At 42.0% G+C, this 23,260-nt stretch overlaps 4 protein-coding genes across 4 annotated transcripts; all 4 read left to right on the top strand.

The window, feature by feature from the left end:
• The first annotated feature begins 127 nt into the window (after positions 1–127).
• Positions 128–5,616, top strand: LOC120448720 (ATP-dependent DNA helicase Q4). Its single transcript, XM_039630890.1, has 7 exons — positions 128–332; positions 386–2,933; positions 2,998–3,649; positions 3,697–4,437; positions 4,534–4,709; positions 4,770–5,086; positions 5,148–5,616. The coding sequence occupies exons 1-7, from the start codon at positions 231–233 to the stop codon at positions 5,379–5,381; spliced, it is 4,770 nt and encodes a 1,589-aa protein (XP_039486824.1). The 5' UTR covers positions 128–230; the 3' UTR covers positions 5,382–5,616.
• Positions 5,617–11,841: 6,225 nt separating this feature from the next.
• Positions 11,842–15,786, top strand: LOC120448727 (probable serine/threonine-protein kinase dyrk1). The gene is given in 3 exon segments (XM_039630899.1): positions 11,842–11,984; positions 14,667–14,789; positions 14,845–15,786. Coding segments are annotated over 3 exon segments (1,068 nt in total). The 5' UTR covers positions 11,842–11,846; the 3' UTR covers positions 15,652–15,786.
• A 557-nt stretch (positions 15,787–16,343) lies between these two features.
• LOC120449215 lies at positions 16,344–16,836 on the top strand. The gene is made up of 2 exons (XM_039631581.1): positions 16,344–16,477; positions 16,537–16,836. Exon 2 carries the CDS (start codon positions 16,556–16,558, stop codon positions 16,775–16,777), a length of 222 nt encoding a protein of 73 aa, XP_039487515.1. The 5' UTR covers positions 16,344–16,477; positions 16,537–16,555; the 3' UTR covers positions 16,778–16,836.
• Positions 16,837–17,265: 429 nt separating this feature from the next.
• Positions 17,266–21,571, top strand: LOC120449771. The gene is made up of 2 exons (XM_039632410.1): positions 17,266–17,419; positions 20,632–21,571. The coding sequence occupies exon 2, from the start codon at positions 21,046–21,048 to the stop codon at positions 21,307–21,309; it is 264 nt and encodes an 87-aa protein (XP_039488344.1). The 5' UTR covers positions 17,266–17,419; positions 20,632–21,045; the 3' UTR covers positions 21,310–21,571.
• Positions 21,572–23,260: the final 1,689 nt, after the last annotated feature.

The raw sequence follows: 23,260 nt of genomic DNA, 5'->3' as shown, positions 1-23,260 counted from the left end.
AAAAATAAATAAATATTATAATTTTTTTAAAACGGATTGGCGAGTTTTTGCCCACTGTCTTAGCTGGCGATAGTCTGGCAACTCTGCCACATAGCCATTGGTCTGGCAGGGCTGGTAAAAAAGCGCGCGCTAAGCGAAAACAGCTGCACTTGTATTGGTTTGTTAGTTAACGAAATCTGGTTGAAATGTTTGTTTCCTCATATTACTAACAATTAAACCAACACGTCGACATGGACGACTCGGTGTTCAAGCTGAAATACCAAAAATACAAGCTGCGCGTCAAGTTGTGGGAGAAAGATTTCAAGAAGAAGAATGGCCGTGTTCCATCAAAGGTGAGATTGGGAAGCGAATGTGACAAGTTTGCTAACTGGTTGACCTGTTGCAGTATGATATTAGGGAGGCTAGTCAGGAGATTCGCGACTCCTACAAAATGTACTACAAGCTGAAGACATCCTTTCTGGAGGAGACGCTAAACGATGTGCTCAGCGAAGATGGATACGATATCCTGGAGATGTCACAGGCCAGTGATTTGGGTGTGAGCATGCTGGACCAGGACCTCAGTCTTAATGGAGGTCCCCAGCTGCCTCTGGATATATCTGCGCTGGTGGAGCCACAGAGCTCTGCTAATCTGGAGAAGATTCCACAGTCGGCGGAGGGCTCGTTCTCTAATCTCGACGATCTGCCCAATCGTCAAGTACTCACCAATCTGGTCAATCGCGATGAAAACCATGTCATTCGCAAATTTGAGGCGGTGGAGGAGCTGGCAATCAACCAAAATGCCTGGGGCATTAATGTGAGTAAGAAGCCAGCAGCTCCACCACAGCCTTTAGAGTCCTCCAAATCAGCTCCAATGCAGGGAAAGCAACCTAAAGCGGCCGCTAGTCTTAAGCCCAGCTTGAGTGCCAAGTTATTCCAGTCCACACGCGGATTTGCTAAACGAAATCCTCGGAAGCCGCTGTCACGTAGTGTCAGTTCCTCTAGTTCCACTACTTTACTTAGCTCAGTTCCCACTGATAATCAGGAGGAACTGCCCGACTTTGAGACCATACTCATACGCAAAGCACAGGAGTACAAAGAGAAGGAGCAGGCCTTAGCTATCAATCCAATGCTGTCCGGTGATCACAGTAAGGACAGTATCAAAACCGTTGTGGACGACGGCTGGCTGCAGCGGAATACCAAGGAGAACACTCTTGAGGAAGAGAAGCCCTTTGCAGAAGCAAATAATATCAGTGGTCTGCCCAAGAAAACAAACTTTGGCCTGGCCAATCTTGATTTAAGTAAACTTAAGCCCACCGTTAAGGAGGAACAGGTGGTGCTGGCCAAGCCCGAACAGGTGCCAAGCACGCAGGAGCTGCAAACAGATAAGAGTGCTACCATGAACCAGAAACCAGCTCATCCCAGTCACACACCACCTGCATCCAGCCAACAATTAGCTGCTCCTAAAAGTAAACCTCGACAAAGTGAGCAGGAAACCGAATCGGACTCTGACTCTGTTGTGGCTGAGAGTGAAGAAGAGCCGGAGCCACAGGAGTATCGGCAGCTGGCAAAGCGTCGCAAAATTGTTTCAACAGTATCAGGAGCAGTGGAAGTAGCCGCCTCAGTTGAAATTCCCAAAGAAGTCGAACCAGAGACAGAAACATTTACTTCAGAAAACCCAGACGATGAATATGGTATGGATTTCTCTGCCGATGAAGATCAGGATGCCACATATGTACCAGAGAAAGAAAAGAAGGATAAGGCAAAGCGCAAACAAGCCGCAAAACAAGCCGGAAAACAAAAGACCACTAAGCCTAAAGCGGAACCAAAGCCGAAAGCTGAGAAGAAACCCAAAGTCAAAGGTGAAAAGAAACCCAAGGTGGAGAAGAAGCCCAAAAACTCTAAAAAAGTCATTGCTGCCGAACCGGCTCCTGATCCAGAAGAGGATGAGAGCCAGCCATTGAATCCGGAAGACCTGAAGTACGTGCTGGCCTTGGAGGCGGGAGATCTTACCTCCGTTCCTCGCATAAATGTGCAGGACTTAGAAGAAGCTGATGCTACCGCTCAGCGCTATATTAGAACTTTTGCCGCTGGATCCAACACGGGATTATCGGAAGGTTCCAACATCCGAGTGGATGAAAAGAGAGCCGCAGCACGAAAGAAACTTGAGGAACGCATAGCAGCTGGTAAATTAAACGAGAACTTTGTGACCATAAACATTCAAAAGAAAAAGTTCGTCCGTGGCAAAAAGTCCGTAAACTTCAGCAAGTACAAGAAGCAACAGTGGCGGAATAAGAAACGAGTGGCGGCCTTGAGTGGGCCCGACATGGATATGGGTGGCTGTGATGGCGGAGTGCTCACCTGCTTCCAGTGCGGCGGAGTCGGACATTTCGCCCAGCAGTGCAAGGTGAAGGGAGATAGCCTATTGCCTCTTTCGGCACAGCTGGAAGAGGATCCCTCGCCGTTTCCCACACTTGCCGAGGCCCAGGAGATGGCCAGCCAAGGAGCATTGGTGGCTCACAGTCGCAACATCTCAAGGCTGCCACAGGCGGCCAATGCAGCCATCCTGCAAGGCGATGAGTTCAATAAGTCAGAGGAAGAGAACCAAGAAAGCAGCAGCACTGATGAGGAGGGACAGCATCATCCAGAGCCGGATTGGTCTAGCGATGAAATGGACGTCGATTTCGAGGCCCTGGATGCGGCCGTGGAAGCTTCCCTAAGTCAGCCGGACTCGCAAGAGAAAGCCGCTTCACCTATTAAGACATACGTCGGCCACAAGATTCCCGAGCAGTTTCTTAAGGAGGCTGGCCTGGACCCCAACGCATCCAGTTCGAATCGCAGCCAGCACGGTGGGGTGAAGCCACTATATGATCTCCTTCCGGATGGCAGTGTCCAGGAGACGACACCGGAGGTTCTGGAGGCACTACACATGTTCGGTCACACCAACTTCAGGAAAGGTATGAGGAACCTTTCCCAATGGCATAATTTCATTGTAATCTGTTAAAATCATTTCCCTCTTAGGTCAGGATCGCGCCATTATGCGTACTCTTTCCGGACTCTCATCTCTAGTTACACTTAGCACGGGCAGCGGCAAGTCCTTGTGCTACCAACTGCCCGCCTATCTGTATAGCCGTAAGGTGGGAGCTATTACGCTAGTCATCTCGCCATTGGTGTCGCTTATGGAGGATCAGGTGACCGGAGTGCCGCACTTTCTGCGAGCTCACTGCCTGCACACCAATCAGACGGCGCCGCAGCGTATGAAGATTCAGCAGATGATTGCCAATGGGGAGATTGACATTCTTCTTGTCTCTCCGGAGGCGGTAGTTGCCGGGGAAAGAGCCACGGGATTTGGAGCTATTCTTCGCCAGCTGCCGCCCATTGCTTTCGCTTGTATAGACGAGGCGCATTGTGTGTCTCAGTGGAGTCACAACTTTCGTCCCAGCTACCTGATGATCTGCAAGGTGCTGAGAAAGAATCTCGGTGTACGCACAGTGCTTGGGCTAACGGCCACAGCCACATTGCCAACGCGTGTGAGCATTATAAATCACCTTGGCATAACGGATGGAGAACGTGGTGTTATTAGCGATATCCCACTGCCTGACAATCTAGTGCTGTCCGTCTCCAAGGACGATAACCGAGATGCGGCGTTGCTTCAACTGCTCAATAGCGAACGGTAAGACTTTGCCCACCGCCAGCTCAAATACATTTTGATCATTCTAGTTTCGAGCCCTGCCAATCCATCATCATCTATTGTACGCGTCGTGATGAGTGTGAGCGAATCGCTGGGCTTATTAGAACGTGCGTGCAGGATCGCAGGGAACCAGCTCAGGATCAGACAAAGAAACGCAAACGTGTGAACTGGCAAGCAGAGCCCTATCACGCAGGAATGCCCGCTTCCAGACGGCGAACCGTTCAGAAGGCCTTCATGGGTAATGAGCTGCGCATTGTGGTGGCAACCATCGCCTTTGGCATGGGCATTAACAAGCCGGATATACGCGCCGTAATTCACTATAATATGCCAAGAAACTTTGAGAGCTATGTGCAGGAAATTGGTCGAGCAGGTCGCGACGGGCTGCCATCACACTGTCACCTCTTCTTGGATGCAAAGGGTGGCGACCAGAGTGAGCTGCGTCGTCATGTGTACTCCAACTCTATTGATCGGCATGTTATCCGTAAGCTGCTGCATAAGATTTTCGTGCCATGTAGCTGTGACAAGGATGCTGTCAAGGGGACAGCTCCCCCGGTCGCCCTCGAAGGTGATGGTCCCAGGGTGCATGTGTGTCCGGGGCACGAGATTGGCTTCTCCGTGGAGAAAACCGTTGAGATGCTGGACATCCCGGCGGAGAACATATCCACGTTGCTCTGCTACATGGAGCTCGACCCCCGGTGGTGCATCAGTGTGCTCAGCTCAGCATATGTGATGGTCAAGATAATCTCCTATGGTGGGCCCAAGTACCTGAAGTAAGTTCTTTACAAATTGTCGACATATAGTATGTATGTCTTTTAAAAACAGTTAATGTTAATGTAAATTAATGTATTCGGTTTTCCCACACACAGGCATGCTGCAAAGGAATGTCCACCATTAGCCATGGCCATTGCTTTGCAGATAAGGGACAAGACTTTTAAAGAGGACTCGAACATCATTGAATTCTCGGTCACCGATATCGCGGCAGGAATTGGCTGGAATAGTGGTGTGGTCAAGTACCAACTGAAGGATCTGGAGTGGGTGAAAGGTGAGATTCTACTTCGTTCAAATATAGTTCCCTTCAAATTATTAACTAATCTTTCGATAGTAAATGGATATCCCAAGCGATCACCAATCACAGTGAGCTTCTATGATTTGGGATTCCGCATCAAGGTGCCGGGCGACTTTACCGAATCAGAAATCGACAACGCTCTGGACACTCTCTATACGCGATCCGTAAAACAGGAGCGTACGCAGCTCATCCAGCTGCAATATGTGGCCCATGGACTGGCTGCTGTGGCCTATAGCTCTTGCGGCCAGTGCTGCAGTGCGGATTTTCCGCAGGATCGGGGCGAGCAGCTAAAGGCTATCGTGCGCAACTACTTTGCCAATGACTACCCACAGGATCTGGAGCTGGAAATAGAGGTAATTCTTTTGCAACATACTTTCATTTCTTTGTTTCATCGCCTTCCGCTCTGTTCTCTAGCCCAGTAACGTGCCGGATGAGAACATCATAGACGACGTTCATGCCCTTATAAACATGTACCCGGACAATACATTTAGCGGACGGAATATTGCGCGCATCTTTCACGGCATCACGAGCCCTAACTATCCGGCTGTCATCTGGGGACGCTGCAAGTTCTGGCGCGCCCACGTCAAAGTCGATTTCAATCGCATCCTGCAACTGGCCAACATGGCTATCATCAAGAGGCGTACGTGACCGTGATATTAAGATGAAACGCCAGGGGGATTCTCTTATGTATTCGGTGCCGTGGTTAACTTAAATTAATAGCTTCATGAATTTAAAAATATGTGATGCCAGTCAATAACATTTTATTCGTATAAGTCTGATAATAGAAACATAAATTACAATTTTCTTACACTATGCTTACAAACTATAAAAGGAATGTTTCTGTTTAAAAACTCTAAAATAAAAAGGTTTAGTTAAATATGAAGGAGAATGTATAACCTCCGATGCAAGGGTCAATTAGCGCCACTTAGATAAAGTAAACAAATGCCAAGCTCGTTTAGAGGCAAATTGCAGCCAGGGCTTTAAATAATTCAGCTGAAATCAATTCGTTTCAGCCCGTAAAGAAACAAAGATTCGGCTGAGTCATTCCCAATAACATCACGATATGGATAACTCCGGTCGAAGGTGTCATCTTCAAATCGGAGTCTAGCCAAAGGTCGTCCTTCCTCAGTTCACACGAACGCGATGCGAACAACCCAACCAATGGGGGAATCCAACAACAACAACCCAGCGCACAGACAACTGGAAACAGAGAAACATCATTGAAGTTGTCGGATCAGCGAAGCGTTTGATAAAGGTTTTTTATGACTTGGCCACTTTGTAAGGCCTTTGGCTTCTCGTGCCGATGTTGTTTATAATCATAAACGAGACTCGAGTACACAAAAGTCGACCCAATTACAACTTGTTTGTTCTGAGAGTGAGACATCAACGTCATCATCCTCGCTCCATGATCATCCATATTGTGCAGATGGCCAGCAAAGCCATCGAGCAGCGAGCTGACCTTGCCTCCAATCTTACTCCAGTTTCGAGGCATAAAGGCGAAAATCAATTGAAGTGGTAGCAGGCAAATACCACAAAGCAACCTAAGAAATAAAAAGAATACAAAAGTAAAGGAAAAGCAGCGAACAGCTTGACTTGCAAGCTGAGGCAATGGACAACATGACGTATGCGGAATATTAAACAATTGCTGGCAGTCCAAAGAAAATGCCTTGAAATGGGGACTTTGAAAATATATTCTGATTGTTAAAATGGTAAGGAATCGTTGTAAAAAAAAAATGCCTGTGAAATCTTTACATTGCTATCATATATCCAAAGGCTCACTAGCCAACTTTAGCACTTCGCTGACAATTTACGTACCTGCTTCAGGCCACATTCTGTTGGCCAACTGGCCGTTCGATTGAGTTCAACTACGACTATGGCTAAAGGCTACCAGAGCTGACCCTGTTCGCACCTCGTTATGCTTCCACTGGCATTTGGCCGTGCTCCTTCATAAGTACTCCAGTATCTGGGCAATGTGATCACCTCTCGTTTTACTTATGCCATTTTCTGCATGAAATTTCCCCCAAAGCGCTGTCTATCAGCATCATCATCATCCACTGTGAACTTTGCAATCCGATCAAGCTGGGTTCAGATGGTTTTGGCCTTCTAGTCAGTTTCTTTTATATTTTTGAACGGATCTTCCATTGGCTTCAATCATCTCCAGCAGCAATTGCTAACGTTGTGGTAATTGGTTTTCCTATTTCAGCTTCTCTTCGCTTGGCTGCGAACCGAAATTTGAGTATTTCTTGTCACTTTGCTGGTGAATAATTTTGATCAACATCAAATGGTAATTCAATCATTAGTTCTTGGCATTCTCCTAGCAAATTTTTTTCGAATTGACTAATGGTAGTTGTAAATAATAATAGTACTGAAAGGCGCTGAAATTGATGGGCCAACTAAAGAACCGACGGAAATGTCTAGGATTCATAAAAATCATAAGGACTAAGATTTATGTCTGTCAGTCACTCATCAAACGTTTATTCAACTTAATCTTCTTGGCCCTATTTTGTACTAAGTTATGCTATATCTCATTTTGGAAATCTTATTCACTTTGTATTTAACAATTTCTGAACTACGACAAGTACAACGCAGTGAATAATAAACAAAAACTGGGTAATTTTTCATCTTTCTAAAATCACCTAAAGTTTTTATTGAAACCGCTTTGTAGCCTAGTTTCAATGTATTTACCCATTTCGCAAATGCAAATTTGTCACGTGGAATTTGAAAAAAAAGCAAATTTATTAAAATCAAGTCACTTGAACGAATGACTGGCAAATAACAGGAAAAAATATCAGAAAACATTGGGTAACTCAAATGCGGCCAAATGCACTCAACTAATCTGCAAGTGACAAAACAATTTCGCAAAACAAAGGCAAAATTCGATTTTGACCCATATGCGGCAGATTCTGCACTCCGTTAAGCAAAACAATTCAATGGCTTGATTACAAAACCCATCGACAATTTGCCACAATTTGTGGTGGAGTGAAACCTTTTAGCTTTCAGCTTTTTGCTTTCGGCTTAGATGATGTATGGTATTTGGGTATTTGGCTATTTGGGTATTTGGAGAGTGCCGCCAAGGAAGGAAGGGGTGGAGTTGCGCAAATCCGAGACAAAGACTGGCCCGGTAATGATGATAGATCATGGCGGTGCTCTTCTTTAATTTTTTTTCGTTGTAATTTTTCTGTTTATTTCGGCTTCTGACGGAAGCCACATGGCATGTGCCATGTGGGATGTGCGATGTGGAATGGCTCCATAGGATGTTCTCCTCCGTTCGACTTGAAACTTGGACTGTTTAGCATATTCATTGTTGATTGCAGCGCCGTGATAATTATCATTCCTCAGACTTCTGCCGCTTTTGCTGTTCTGCCTTTAATTACCTTCCTCTTCTGGCTTTGCATAATTGCATTGTTGTTGCCGAAATCGTCATTAGAATTTTTATTTGCACAATAATCAAGTCGGTCCAAAGTCATAAAAAAGGAGAACAACCCGAAACCGAACTGTATTGTTTTTGTGCAATGGCAGAGAATTCAGTTATTCTTTTTTCAGTTTTTCAGTTTTTTTTTTGGTGTGGAACAGCGAACTCCAAACCAGAACAATGAGAACTTAATGCGTTTATCCAAATGTTTGCGGTCTGTTTGCCAGTATTTTTACATTGGTTGTTGGAAGGCGGGGTATGTTTCGTTACCGCCAGAGAACTGCAATTGACAAATGATGCTGAGGAGGAACGAGGTGATGAATGAACTGGCCGGGAGGATGCAGTCTTACACAGCCTTGAACTACTTCAACTGGCTAACTCGGATAAAGTTGGTTGATGGATGTGCCCCCCATGAATGGAAATAATTTCCTAATAAGTATGTTCAATATGCTCGATATACAATTTTTAGACCTTTTTAATGAATTCCCATAAATCAATGCCCTTTAAAGACTATTAAAGTGCACAGAACTTAACATGTTAAGGCTAGCAGAATATATTACCAAGTTAATGGAAGGCATATTACTTATCAATCACTGATCAATAGGTAAAATTGAATGACCCCAAAATTCAAAAATTGAGAGTACTTATCCAATGCACCATTGATTTAAACCACATGCTATAAAACACTTGTGGTTAAAAACCGATCAGTTAGAGGTCAGCCCACGCTGACCCTGATGTAATGCCATCAAAGGTAATCCAATTCTCCACACAAAAGATGCCCCTTCGCAGGCGCATTAAAAAACATTTCTAAACTAATTTAATAAATTACCGCATTAGGCCCATTAAAACCGACAACAGAATGAAAACGGAAAAGCTAAGAGAAAAATGCGTTTACTGTCATATCATTACATTTACGGGGACGGGAAGCCGACATTTATAAGGCACATAACTACTCGATCATTGTTTTCGTCGCGTATTAAAACAATTTTCAAATGAAGAAGCTTTACCGCCACCGCTGATGATGATGACTACAATGGACCTTCAAATGGGTAAAAGTCAAGGTCGCCAGCTCGGCGTGTGAAATCATTGGAAATTAATTGTGGGTGCTAGGAAAACACTTCTGCTCCGATCTATTAACTCTCAATTATCCGAAAATCAATTGGGAAACGAAACCTGCTTTGCAGGTTAATAAGATATGTTCAAGAAATCCATTGGACAACTTGGACTCTTGTCCATTTTTAGTGGTCCGGTGCAGTGCAACTGGCGCTGATTAAGGGAATTTCTCACACAATCCAAACGCTGAAACGCCGAAACTCGCTCACAAAACCAAAAACTAAGCCACGAAAGACGTTTGGCAATGCCTGACGTCTGCAAATGCCTTGCTTTTCTCGAAGGTGAACCAGAATGCAGCAGCCACATCTCGGGGTCCCAGGTCTTGAGACTCCGTCGATGTCTCAGCAATTGAAGCGCACTCAATGAACCGGATTGCCACCGTGCACATCTTTTGAAAGTGAGCGGCTCGGCTCAGCGGCTGGGACGGCATCAATTCTAGAGCAAATGGATGTGTCTTGCTGGCGCAGCGATGGAAATTTATTGCAGCATTTTATTTTAATTAGTCTAATGTATGATCATTTTTCGCAAATCGAAATTAAATGCTGTCAGTTGACGGGAAAATGGGCCGTAATCTCTTAGGCAACATCCCCATGAGATTACAAGTTCTAGACATTGTGTAATTTATAACTAGTCAACTAAGAAACAGCAAGATGTTTCTAGTACTTGAATGGAAATTATAGCATAAGGAAAGATAAAATAAAATACAAGCGAAATTATGTACAAATTATGATACTACCATTTTACTGTGTTTAATATTACAAAAAATATGTTCTTAATACCAATACTTGCAAAATATATATAAATATTACAAAATTTCAATATTAACTACATGATTACGACGTTTATTGTTATGATAAAATATGTTACAATTTTTGTTATTTGGCATCGGTCAATTAGGCATTTTTTCTCAACGAAGCCAATCGAGTTTGTTGCCTAAGTCTTTCGATTATCGGCCGCTAATGAGCGAAAATTTCGCACTAAGCGTGACAATTAAATGGAGTCGCTATGGAGATGGCCAAGTGACATCACAATCACAAATAAGCCGAAATTTGCACTAATTTTTCGCTGCTTTGCAACAGAGCCAGGCAAACGTCAACAAACCGCGAAAGCAAAACAAAAGCCGACCGCGCTTTTTTTGTGTATGGCATCCAAAAAAAATCCCCCGCACTCATGAATGAGAGAATAACTGCGATTTGAAGAGCCGACCAGCCGAGCGAGGCATCAATAGACACGATGATTTAGTTTTTCCAGCCTCGTCTCTGCGATGATGTTGCTCTTTGGCAATTCCAGCGATGACGAGGTGGATTTAGCCGCTGGCAGTCTCGCTCATCTGCAGAGAGTCCACGGAGCCAGCGCTCTGCTCTTGAGTATAAAACTAAAATTGATGCGAATTTTTTTACAACTTTTGCATCAACTTCAAACGCGGCAACACGTGCAGAGCAACAGCGCTTGCTCCTCCGTTCGAAACGAAGTGAGTCCGATTCCATACGATACGATACGGCTCGATCGGATCTGTAATAAATTGCGGCGTGTGTTTTATTAGCGCGGCAAAGTGCGTGGCATTCAAATAGTGTTGGGAGTTGAGCAATCGATTGCGCAAATTAGTTTCCAAGAGGGGCCGGAAATGAGAAAACGTCCTTAAGAACGGATAAACATGATTTAGCCCTTGCAGCACTCGGTTTCTGTATAAAACTATTGTAGTTCTAAAGGATAAGGCGCCTTAATTAAAAACTGTTTGAATATGGTGTTATTTTTTTATAAGGAAGTGACTTAAGAAGACTAAGCATAAAGAAGGAAGCATATGAGGAATGACATTCAAATAAAGTGTTTATAGGTCTAGAAATGTGCAAGTTATAATAGGTTTTAAAAAACTGCACCTTGACTATCGCATCTAGTGGATTACTGACCTGAAAGCTTTAACTGCTATACTTTTTAACTACAGATAAATGTTGATAACTAACTAATAGTTACCTAAATGTTAGATACTTTTCAATTAAAAGTACATCTCTTTAACAACTAAAACCTAAGTTTTTATTAATTTTTAATGCGTTTTAATGGCGATGAGATTAAAAAGACAGCCCCTTTATGTTCTTCTATAAAAAGCGTGTACTGAAATAAGCAAATTACGACGAACAATGTGTTAAACAAGAATCCAACGCAATATCGTTAACCCCGACTTAACCGACTCGAGTTACTATCAATTAAGATCCATTAGAAGCACACAATCCGCGGGCACAAAAAGTGAATGCAACCGGCAGCAGCTGCAACATCGCCGTCAGCAATACTTGATTGTCCATTAGCTATTGCGGTTGCCTCCTCTCGTCCGACTATAGAAAACATTTAGATATAAAATCTAATTATATGCCGCATAAGCCAAGAAGGAGAAGATGTTTCCTTTCTAAAAAATTCCGACAAAAATTATGCTGCGCGCACAAAATAAATAACATCAACCCACTCGACTCGTTTTGTATCGATTTTCGTTTTGTATCTTTTAGATAGGAAAAAATCACATTTAAATTACGGATTACCAAAAGAAAAATTTACAAAAAAAAAACAAAACACCAAAAGCCAAAAAAGCAACAGACATCATGGCAGCCACAACAACAGCAGCGAACAAATTACCGCAGCAGCAACACAGACGGCAGCAGCATCTTCAGTGGAGCGCCTGTATTATGATAGTCGTGTTCGGACTGTTTTCAATGCTGGCAGGGAACTGTGTCAATGGGGTAAGTGGAGTCGTCTTCTTCCCTATCCCCATCCTGATCCCGAACTCTGAAATCGAAAAACCTAAAAGAGCAAAACGCCACAAAACTTCACAATACCCCTTTGCCTTTTGAATCGCTATTATGGACCGCAATCATCGAAAATAGCTATTTTTCCATGGTTCTTTTATGAGCTTGGGAAATGGCTTATTGAATAATTTGGCCAACATTGATTTGACAACTTCATTGGCCGCGTCTGTTCCCATTCGTCTGCATCGTTGCTGTATCTACATGAGCAACAGCAACAGCAGCAACACACAAAAAAGTGTCATCTGAGATAATTTCCTACATTCATTTCGAGTAAAAAGATTGCGCACACCATTTGTCTCTTGTTTGATAGGGATCTTAACCAGCAACAACAACGGCACGCCAGCAACAACAAACTCCCACGCAAAGTTGCAGCCACGGCAACAGCAGCAACACCAGCAACAACAGCAACACTAGCAACAATTACAATTGTTGCCTCTAAAAAAAAACAGCCCAAAAAAGCGCCTGTGGCCCCCTTTCACCCTTCTGGCCATCTTCTTTTCATGCAGCATGCCATTTTGCAAGAAGAGGCCAAAAAGCCAGAAGAAGTGGCAGTAGATTCGGGGCTCCCAAGGGGAAGAGCGGCTAGCACACGATGCAGACAACCTGTCTGCCAAAGTGTTAGACAACTTCTCACGTCTTAGCCAGAAACACACAGAGAAAGGTGAACCCAAAGCTGCCTCAAAATAGGGGCCGCCTCTTCCTAAAAAGGTGTCGTCGTGGGTTTTGGCTTCCCTAATTTAAATACACTAACTATGCAGCGATACTTTAATACATTCACTGATCTTTTAGAAGGAATTGACTGTTTACTAAGTCAGTCTAACAAGTATTTTCTTGTTAGAACAACTATTATCCAACATACATACTTGTCTTCAGCACTAATATTTACTCACTTAAAAAGCTAAAACAGCATTTTTCAGGAAGCTCAAAAAAAAAGGGGAAACAACATTCGCTTTCCACCATTTGAGGCACTCTCCGCTGTGTTGCATTATCAATTAGCCTTGGTGGCCCCTCAGCCGCGCGCTCACCAAACAGAAATAAAGGGAAAATGCAGGGAAAATTAACCATTTTCCAGCTGTAACTGCCGTGGCCCATCTCGGCTGGCTTAGCGGGTTGGTATTTAAAGGAAAACGGTCTGGTTTGGTCTGCTCTGCACTGGGCAAAGGTTGAGAGTGGAGGGTAATAATTGATGGTGTGCGGGGCTTTTGTCGAGAGTGGCATCATGTCCGCTTTTTGGGTTAGTAAGGCAATGGGCGGTCCATATAGTTTGTTGTTTAAGTCTTTTGTTGCCGCTGAAAATGCTAAAAGCCCCTGGAAAGTTATTAGCGTGAAAATTGCAAGTGATTGAGAAAAGTTGAAGCGAAAAACGAGGCAGCTCGAATTTGCAATGCAATCGAAATGGGACTGGAGTGGAAGGTGCATACTTGTTGCAATTGCACTTCGGGAAATAAGTGTATATTTGTTCAATATGCTGTTTGTGTATGTAAAAGATACTAAAACTGGGATTGATTTCATTTGGTATTTGGTAACCTGTATCTGAAGTAATAACTTTATGCTTAAAGCTCCATAAAATCCTTGATTGAGATGTTTTTGAATTGCCCATAAACTCCCAAACTTTTCCCATGAAGAAACCCCCTGCTGCTCAGCCTTTTTCCCACCCCATCAATGTGCTGCACATTGCCAATCACTTTGCCCTGTCCCAACGTATTCAATTAGCATAAACTCAGCATTAACCCAAATAGACAAGCGCCAACGGCGGCAACTTTAACCCCCTGAAAAAGGGAGAGAGATTTATTCGAGCGTAACAGCGGCAACAATGGATAATGGGATAAGAAATCGAGGCAAGATCAAGATAGACAGCAAACGAAGATGCAACACACTGGCGCCCAAATGAGGCTGGAACCAATGGATACGATGCTTGGCCCAGATGGATGGTTCCCCAGTGAGATCGACACAAAAGAATCACACATCTCCTCCAGCTTCGATACGTGGTGTGTTGTGATCCGTGCTGTAGCCGCCGGAGTTTTATTGTTTTATTTTGCACTTTTCGGCTTTTCATGGTTTCCTACGCATGAGATTGACAGTCGGTTGTCACATGGCACCCCCCCTCCCCAACACCTCTGTTTGCGCCCCCAATTACATGCAACTGTTGCAAGTGCACAATTTTCAACACTCGCTGGTTCTTTTGTTGGTTTTTTTCGACAGCCTTTTTTTCGGCTATAGCATTTGCATTTTAAATTTCGGTTTGTGTGGCAATTGTTTTAAATTGTAATTTGTTATTGTTTAGAGTTCATTTTGTTGCTGCGCTTGGGCAATGTTTGCCAGCCACATGTGCCACCACCACCACCACCCATGTTGCCACCCACAACTGAAGGTCGCTGAAGCGCTGCCTTCGCTGAGATAATTCACACGAACGATCCACAAAGTCATAATTTTATATGGCGTATATCTGGTGTGCGAGGGAATCACTCTTAACTGCATTATTACTTATTCTATTTACTGCGTTTTAAGTGTTTCGAAATGGGGCCAAAGGTGTGAAGAGTTGAATTTCACTGATTACCTAGATGTTATTGCTTTCAAAAGAGCCCCTGTATAAATACTTGATTTCATGTTTCTTAGCAAATCGATGGCTACACTGCTGGCGAGGATTACCCCGCCTACGACTCCGTGCCAAAGGGTCTAGCATTCAATTGCCAGGGTCGCCAGCCGGGTTACTATGCGGATACAGAGACGCGTTGTCAGGTGAGGTGCAATAAAACATAGTAAATGTATAAAGACTATATGAAAGTGATCTTAGGTCTGGCACTGGTGCCTTCACTCGGGCCATCAGTACTCCTTCCTCTGTCCCAATGGAACCGTATTCAACCAGGCGGTCAGGGTCTGCGACTGGTGGTCAAATGTGAACTGCGAGGGATCGGAGCAGCTCTACCAGAACAACGACGAACTGTATCGCATCCCAGAGCGCCAGCAGCAGCAGAATGAAGTATGATATGAGGCGGATGATGAGTATAAGATTGGGACAGCAAACGGAACCAGACAGCACGGCGGAAGACAGCGGCAATTTCAAAAGCAACAGCAACAGCAGCAGCAACTGCAACAGCAGCAACATCAAGCAATCAACAGCAACACGGCAATCGGCGGAATCAACAGCAGCAATAGAATCGTAGATAGCAGCAACTACAGTAAAATGACCAAAAATAGCTTTAGAGGTAGCATGAGATTTACCACACCAAGTACCAATCCTCAATCGTCATACTCATCATCACAGCAGCAGCAGCAACAGCAACAGCAACACAAGCAACATCAGAAGCAACACAATTCTAGTAAAAATAGCGAAAGAAAATCAAAGCCTAGTAGCGTAAACCATAGAGATAGGGATAGCAACCAAACTAGATCTAGAAACCGCACTCACAATACCCCTCAATCCGGCAAGAAGAACAACAGCAACAGCAACAGCTCAAGAGGCAAACCGCGATATAATACGAATAAGTTCGAAAACGACGCGGAGCTCAAGGATTACAAGAGCAAGATCAAGAACAAATACAATATCGATTATGATCATTCTTTGGATGAAGAATATGAAATAATCGAGGCCATCGAATGAGTGAACATAGCTTTATACTCGTTGTTCTCGATGTTGTTGTCACACAAATGTGACCCCAAATTGGCGAACTTCCATCTGAATGTTTTGAATGTTACCCAAAATTTACCCGTTGTATATATGTTAAAGCATAATCACATACCCTTCATTGTTAAATACACACAACCCCTTTCATTTAAATTTGTAAAGAAAAGTATTGCTTGTGATGTGCACAAAAGCAAAATAAAAATACAAATTAAAAAGTTACTGATTTTTGTTCAGTGGTTTTCAATCAAGTTGAAAGGTTTGGTGTAAAGCAGTTCAGGTGAGTGGAAAATCGTTCAGCTTTTGAATGAGAGCGCTTAAGATTTTGAATTTGAAGAGAAATTCGTTGAGAACGAAGACGGTTTTTACTTAAGTTTAACCTTCCACGAAACAGCACAAAAATATTGTAATAATTCCGATTATAAATATAATAATGATCTTCATCTTGCTGCGGGCATTATCAGTTTTCTTAAAAAAAAAAAAATCGTTCTAAGTCAACTTCGGTCAGCTTAAGCAGTGGAGTAGAATAAAATTTCAAAATAAATTTACAAACAAATAAGTTAATGGAAACACCTTAAATGTATGTTGTTACAGAAATGTAGGACATTTGAATATGTTTACATTGTATTTCAATTCCCATCTTTAACTTCATGCTTCATTCATTGGCTGATCTGCATAGCAACTTTTTCGGTCACTTGCACCAAGCTTCTCAGATTTTTGAGCTTTCGATACCGATTACAAAGGCAATTTTCAAAGTAATCCACTCGTTCTGAGCCGCATCGTATTGTTTATTTCACTTTTAGCGGTATGTACAAATAGCACACTTCAAGCTCTATTTTTTAAAATCAAGTTTCATTCTTTCAGTGGTCCGTTAGTTATCAAAATGATGCTATATATGCTGGCTATAGATGTCATTCTATATTTCCTGCTCTTCCCCGATTTTCCTTTATGGGCATTCTTGCTTTTCAAGTTGGTGTTTATCAATAGACCCCTGGAGAGGATTGGAGTTGTTTTGTTGAATGCCGTAGCCAAGTGGTATATATATCCATTACTGGAGAAATGGGTTGCCTTAGAGGAAGCAAAATTGAACTCGGAACACCTTTAATTTCTTTATAGTGCAAAAATGAAGTAAAGAAAGTGAAGTAAAGAAAGTTTTAGTGACAATTGTTCCATGAGATGTTTTATATCATTGGTAAATTCTTAGATTAAGAACGTAAAAAACATAAATAAACATTAACATAAATTGCTGACTAAGATCAAAACGAAATGCTATACGGACTTAAAGAGCTTTAGGGCAGAAAAGAGCTGCTTGCTACAAGATTTCAGTAGAGCTTTTAGCAACTTAAAATTAGTTCGTTAAAATAAAAAACAAGCAAGCAGTCAAGGAACTGGGAAAACGGATTTGAAATATTTCAATACATAAAGAGAAATTATTAATAATGAAAATGTGTACGTATTGTGCTGAATTTATTGATTTCAATCTAGCATCCAAGCTTCAAAAGAAAGCTTTTTGCGATCTCTTTCTGCGATAGGAGCGCCAGTTGTCCCACTCGCACATCAAATCTTCTTAAAGCTCAACTTGACAGCAATCAGCTGGAAGCCATATGGTATATAGCTTTCGATCCGTCTAAAAAGAAGAAGCTCGAAAATTGTCCAAAAATATTTGTATGTGCTGGCGTCCGTTTGTGTTTTATATTGTTTACTGACTTGATAAAGCGATGATACCGAGCAATGGATAAATAATGCGGTGAGTTTGCCGCACCACAAATGATCTTATGATAAAGCCTTTGTCCGCCTTTCAACCACAATGGGAGTACAAACAGCAGCAAATTGGGGAAATGCACACAAACGCGGCCTAAATGGCTGGTGAATGTTCACTGTGTCGTTGAAATGGGAAAAGGAAGCAGACAGTGGTTAGTAGACATTCGTAATGAGTTAGCTAATCGCCCTTCACCGGATTAGCATCCCCAGCAGAGGTCTCATAGAAAATGTGGGTGTTGGGATCATAACAGATCATCGGAGATATGTGGGTATTTATAGGCTTTATAGGGCGAAAGTAAAACATAACTTATTGCTTATCATATTTTGTAAGGTTTTGAAAGGTATACATATGTATATTTTAAAAACAAGGTGGGCTAGAATAAAACTACACTTTAAAAAAATGCGTTAGTTTTCAAAATAGCAAAACACACATTATATTGCTATCAAAATACCAAGCTGACAACGATTGTTTATCTGCACAAATATAATAATAATTACTAAAAAACAGAAAAATCTAAAAATATTATTCCAAGCTTATATCCAAAAAAAAATACAAAAAGGTGTTGAAAACTGGAGTAATGCACTGCGCACTGTAACACTTCGTTCAAACATAATAGTTATCCATTCCATGATCGCCAGCCGAATTTGAATAAGTCGAAAAGAGTGAGCTCGAATCGAAGAAGTAGTTCAAGTTTTCAGTTTGAGTGCCACAACGGGGGATTGAGGCTTCATTTCCGCGTACAGAGAGGCAAAATAATCGCGGTAATTATATATGTTATATATTTATATATAGGTAGATATACATATATAGGTACATATGGTACACCTACGCAATGGCAGTCGTACGTGCATAAGAAATAGGCCGCTTCCAACTGATGCGGAAATAACGCGTCTACAGGCAAATGAAAACCAATTCAAAAACGCCGATTCCAAAACAGAGCCCAATCCAAAACAATGCAATCCAAAGCGAAACGAAATGAAACCGAGAAGCCTAATTAAAAGTCTATTTCAATTTCAGTCATTAACCGAAAGAGGGACAAAGTGCGACACCGATTTCGGTGCGCCCCTCGTTTGCTGGGAATTATAAATCACAAAATGTTACTTTTCTTGACCATTCACCCACATTTGTTTTTCCCCACATTTCGGTTCACGTTTTTTAATGGCCAAAAAAAAAATACAAAAAACAACGAAGAAAAAAGGCAACGATGAACTGGTAACTGGAGTCAAGTTAACACCATTTGCATTATGCAAGTGGCTTAAACAATATTTGGCTTTTCTTGCCGTTTCTTTGTTACGCTTTGCTGGAAGTGTCCACTAATTAATATGCAACTAAATAATTTACAGTGTGACGCGAATTTCATGCAAAATCTACGAAGGCGGTGCCAAACGAGAAATTATTTAATTAACTCGACTTCATGATGTTGAAAATGTCTTCAATAAATTGCGCAAATTCAATTAATTTGCCCACAAGGGATGCTGTATTTTGATCACGAAACTTTAATGCTCTTCAAAAAATATATTTTTTCAAAATAGGGAAAACTATTGAATAAGCATTAAAAAACTATGTTTTTACTTCAGATAGTACCAAATTGTATTGAATTATAAAAAAAGCAACTTTTAAACTTACCAGAAAGTGTGATGTTACCTGTAAAGGGCATTTCCGAGTGACCAGTGTCCAAAGAGAGACGCGTACACAATTCGCAAATGTCAGAAGGTCTTTCAAGGTGTCTGGGTCTGATCTCGAAAAACCGGTAGATCCACGCAGCAGCCAACTCATCGTCTCCATAGTGGTGGTGATGTGGAGAGGTGGCTTCTGCGAAATCTTCTTGCCCACTTTGGGCGGCGAATCTTCTCGAGACTCTGCCGATGCGACAGGTCAGTTTGGACAGTTGCCAATCGGCTGGGAAGATCGAAATCCTTCCCAGAAACGAAGGCTATCCACTCTGTATGCCATATTTGCAACTGGTTTTCGTTTTTTTCTGCCCAATGCAGTTTGCGTTTTTTTTCCTGTCTTATAAATATGTTGCGTCTGTTTCGCATGCGTTTTGAAATTAATGCAAAACATTTCGTTGCGGCTCGTTTTCCGAGTGCTCCAGCAGCGAGGCGTCTTTCGAACGGCTCTCCTCCAAGTTGAAGTTGATTTGTGTGCTTAGTATAATGGCTGCGATTATCGAGTTGCCGAAGAGGAGACTGCTCCTCCGACTCCTCACCCCACTGGGTTTTTTAAACATCTCGTCTTGGCTAAGGTTAAGTCGGTTTGCGTTAAGCGATTGTCAAGTGTATTCAAATCCAAGAGATGCAATCTCCGGCCAGTTTTGACTTGGCTCCGTCTCGAAATTGTCGATCTGCCCGCTGACGAATGGCAGCTGGCAGGGGCGTAGTCTTCAAAGGGGGTCATCTTACTCTAATAATAAACAGCAGATCCTTAATCTCGGCTTGTCTTCCATTTAGGTTTATAAGCCGTTTTAAAACATACAAACAGGGTCAATTAGGTTTTAAGTGGCTGCCATTTTTGAGCGATCTTTGAACTATTCGAAATTAATCTCCCAATGATTTAAAGCACGATAATTGGTTCATTATCAGGGCCAAAACGGAGGTGAAGTGAATTGAACTTGATTATTATTTCTTTGGCTTTGATTATTTTCAAAATTTGATTGATTTCTTTTTGTGAGGCGAACGCTTTGGCAAACATGTTTTATATGTTTATTTTGGGAGATTGCCATTTCGATCATTTTGTTAATGGTTGTTTGTTTTTTCTGCGTGAAATATGTTAAGGAGGCTTTCTTATTTACTACACTATTTTCCATTTCATGCTGGCTCTCCATTTGTAACTTGTTTTATTCATAAAATCGACTACTTTTCCTATTATTCTGTTTTGCATTATAATTTATAGCTTATTACAACATCTCTGCCCAAAATCCAAGGCCCAACCTGACAAATTCGATCTGGTTTCCCAGCCAACACACACTTATCTATCTCCATCTAATATTCAATCTAACCAAAAAATCATTTTCCATGCTAATTAAGTAATCCGACCTGCCCCAAGCATGAAATCTCCATGAGATCCCATGCCGATCACACCTAGTGCTCCCATTTTCGGACCACTTTTTCGCAATCTAATTTGTTTACCCCCCGCTCGGCTTTGTGTGTGTATCAAATTAATTTCCAATCAAATTAAAACGAAATTTGTATTTACAGGAAGCCATTTTAGGGGTCTGAGACAACGGCGAAGAAAGGAGAAAGAAAGGCCGACCGCAGCGATAATACCCAATGACCCAAAACAAATTAGCATAATCAAGGCGCCCAATGCCCAATGCCCAATGGCCAATGGCTGAACATTGAGAGATACATCTATAGAGAAAATACACGCACTTTTGTGCCGCGATCATTAACGCGATCAAATGCAAATGAGGCGACATCAGTCAAGCGGCCGAAAGCGAAATGTGCATCATCAACTCGATAAGTTTGGACTAGCAGCTGGGATTGCATAATAGAGCCAACATCAAACAACAAACCACAAACGACCTCATTTCGGAAATCGCAAAACACGCTGAACACGCCGAAGATAGAGCCAAAGTTTTGCATTAAGTATACGCAACGTGGGCCGCTATAATGGATCTAATGGAGCTGCTGCATCAGCTGTTCCTTCACATACTCGACATATTCAAGATCTACGTCAAGTTTGCACTGATCACGCTGGTCATCTACTTCCTGGCCGAGTGGTACATACTGCGATATGGAGCAGAATTGGAGGCCGAACTGGACGCCCATCTGGTGGAAGGTGCCGAACTGAGAGAGGAGTCCCCCGAGCGACCCGAATCGAATAGCACGCTGAGCAAGGTGTTTCGCTTTGTGGTGAACTTTTTCATCCTCTAAGCGACTGGAAGTCGACTTGAACCCACTTGTCAAGGTCAATCGCACAGCTGAATCGCTGGCTTTTTCGCGGAATTGCAATTCAATTCAGGCAGCCACAACTCAAGGCTCCCGTCAAGAGAATGTAAAAATCGAACCAGTTGCATTTAACAACAGAAAATACAAAACAAAACTAAGGAAAAAAAAAAATAAAAGCAAAAGCTGCAGGGTAAACACAATCTTTATATGTAATAAACAATAACAATAAGGAGCTGTAAAAAAACAAGTTGAACTGCTTTTTTTTTGTGTTGTTGTGAGCGAGCACAATAAGGTATCAAAATCGTTCATTACATTCGATTCTGTTGGGCGAGCAAATGAGAATGACTCAAACTCGGTTTTGGGGTTGGGTTTTCATGAATTTGGGCTAATTACAAACAGAACCGCAAGAAGTTGCCACAATATATTTCCATTGCAGAAGAGGCACTTAAGGAAGTGCCATATAAACTGAAATCTTAATGGCCTTTTAAAAAGTTCTTCAGAGTGCTCATGGATTCATAATTGAAGTTAAACAACAAAGCAGAAGAGTTGCATTTAAAGCCTTAATGTAAGTCTTTTTCCTTAGTGTGTGTTTATTTATTTTAATTGCTTCTTTATTCAGTTTTTCCACTTCTGGATTTTTATTGCTCCGTGAATTATAATTGCAAATTTCCGGAGGTATAGCGCGGTTACTGGTAATGGATTATAATGCATTCGATTTAATTAATTCAATTTTTTGATAAAAAATAATCCGTTTTTTTTCGATAGCAGTCAAAATAGTTGTCCAAATGTGGAATGCCATACACGGTTAAATTCGTGACAAAATTCCCTATCGATCCATGTACATACATTGAAATGCTAATTTTTGTCCATTTTTCGCAAATTTTGATGTTGGTACCCCTTATCGAAAATGCAAAAATTTGTCAAATATTTTTTTTTCGAAAACCGAAAAAGTAGGGATAGACATAGTTTGCTATGTTTATTAGCAGCACAAAACAGTCTTTATTTTAGCTGTGCTGCCATTTTTGGCAAAGTTATGGCGAAAACGGCGATTGAAAATATCCGATTTTTTACACAACATTTTTTTTTCGATTTTTTGATGAAAAATAATCTGTTTTTTTCGATAGCAGTAAAAATAGTTGTCCAAATGTGGAATGCCATACCTCGTTGAATTCGCAACAAAATTCCCTATCGATCCATGTCCATACATTGAAATGCTAATTTTTGGCCATTTTTCGCAAATTTTGATGATGGTACCCCTTATCAAAAATGCGAAAATTTGTCAAATTTCTTTTTTTCGATAGTCAAAAAATTTATGATAGACATAGTTAGATATGTTAATTAGCAGCACAAAACAGTCTTTATTTTAGCTGTGCTGCCAATTTTGGCCAAGTTATGGGGAAACATTTTTATCCATGAATGTGTAATTAAAAGTTAATAGTTTATTGTTATCGCGGACCACCCCTTTGAAACAAGTGCAATTGTCACGAAATGTAATTGTTATCAGCTACATCCTAAGTACCTGGCAATAGTGGGCTATGGATCTATTGATCGATGGCTTGTTGTCGGTGGTTTTTGTAGACCAGTTAAGTAGTAGTTACAACACGTCGTGATATCGTTGTTGCTAGTGAGTGCTACCTGCAACAAATGTGGAATACCGGTTCAACAAACCGTTCGGTTCGACCCACACAGCTCAACACATACATACAAACAGCCGGGCGACACGGTGCTCCCATTCTCACACAGATACAGGGACATGGACACAGATACAAATACAGATACAAATGCAGATACTTTGAACGTAACTAGCTGTGAGATGTGAGCCACAAGGCACACGCCGCTGGCGATAAAGCACTCGACAATTCCGCGTGCTACAGATACACTCACCGATTCCGATACAGATACAGATACAGATACTTACTCCAGACCGAGTTGAGCC

Source organism: Drosophila santomea, chromosome 3L (genome assembly GCF_016746245.2).
Source record: "Drosophila santomea strain STO CAGO 1482 chromosome 3L, Prin_Dsan_1.1, whole genome shotgun sequence".
NCBI lineage: Eukaryota > Metazoa > Arthropoda > Insecta > Diptera > Drosophilidae > Drosophila > Drosophila santomea.
Note: the sequence above shows the minus strand (reverse complement) of the source record. Positions and strands in the feature narration are given on the sequence as shown.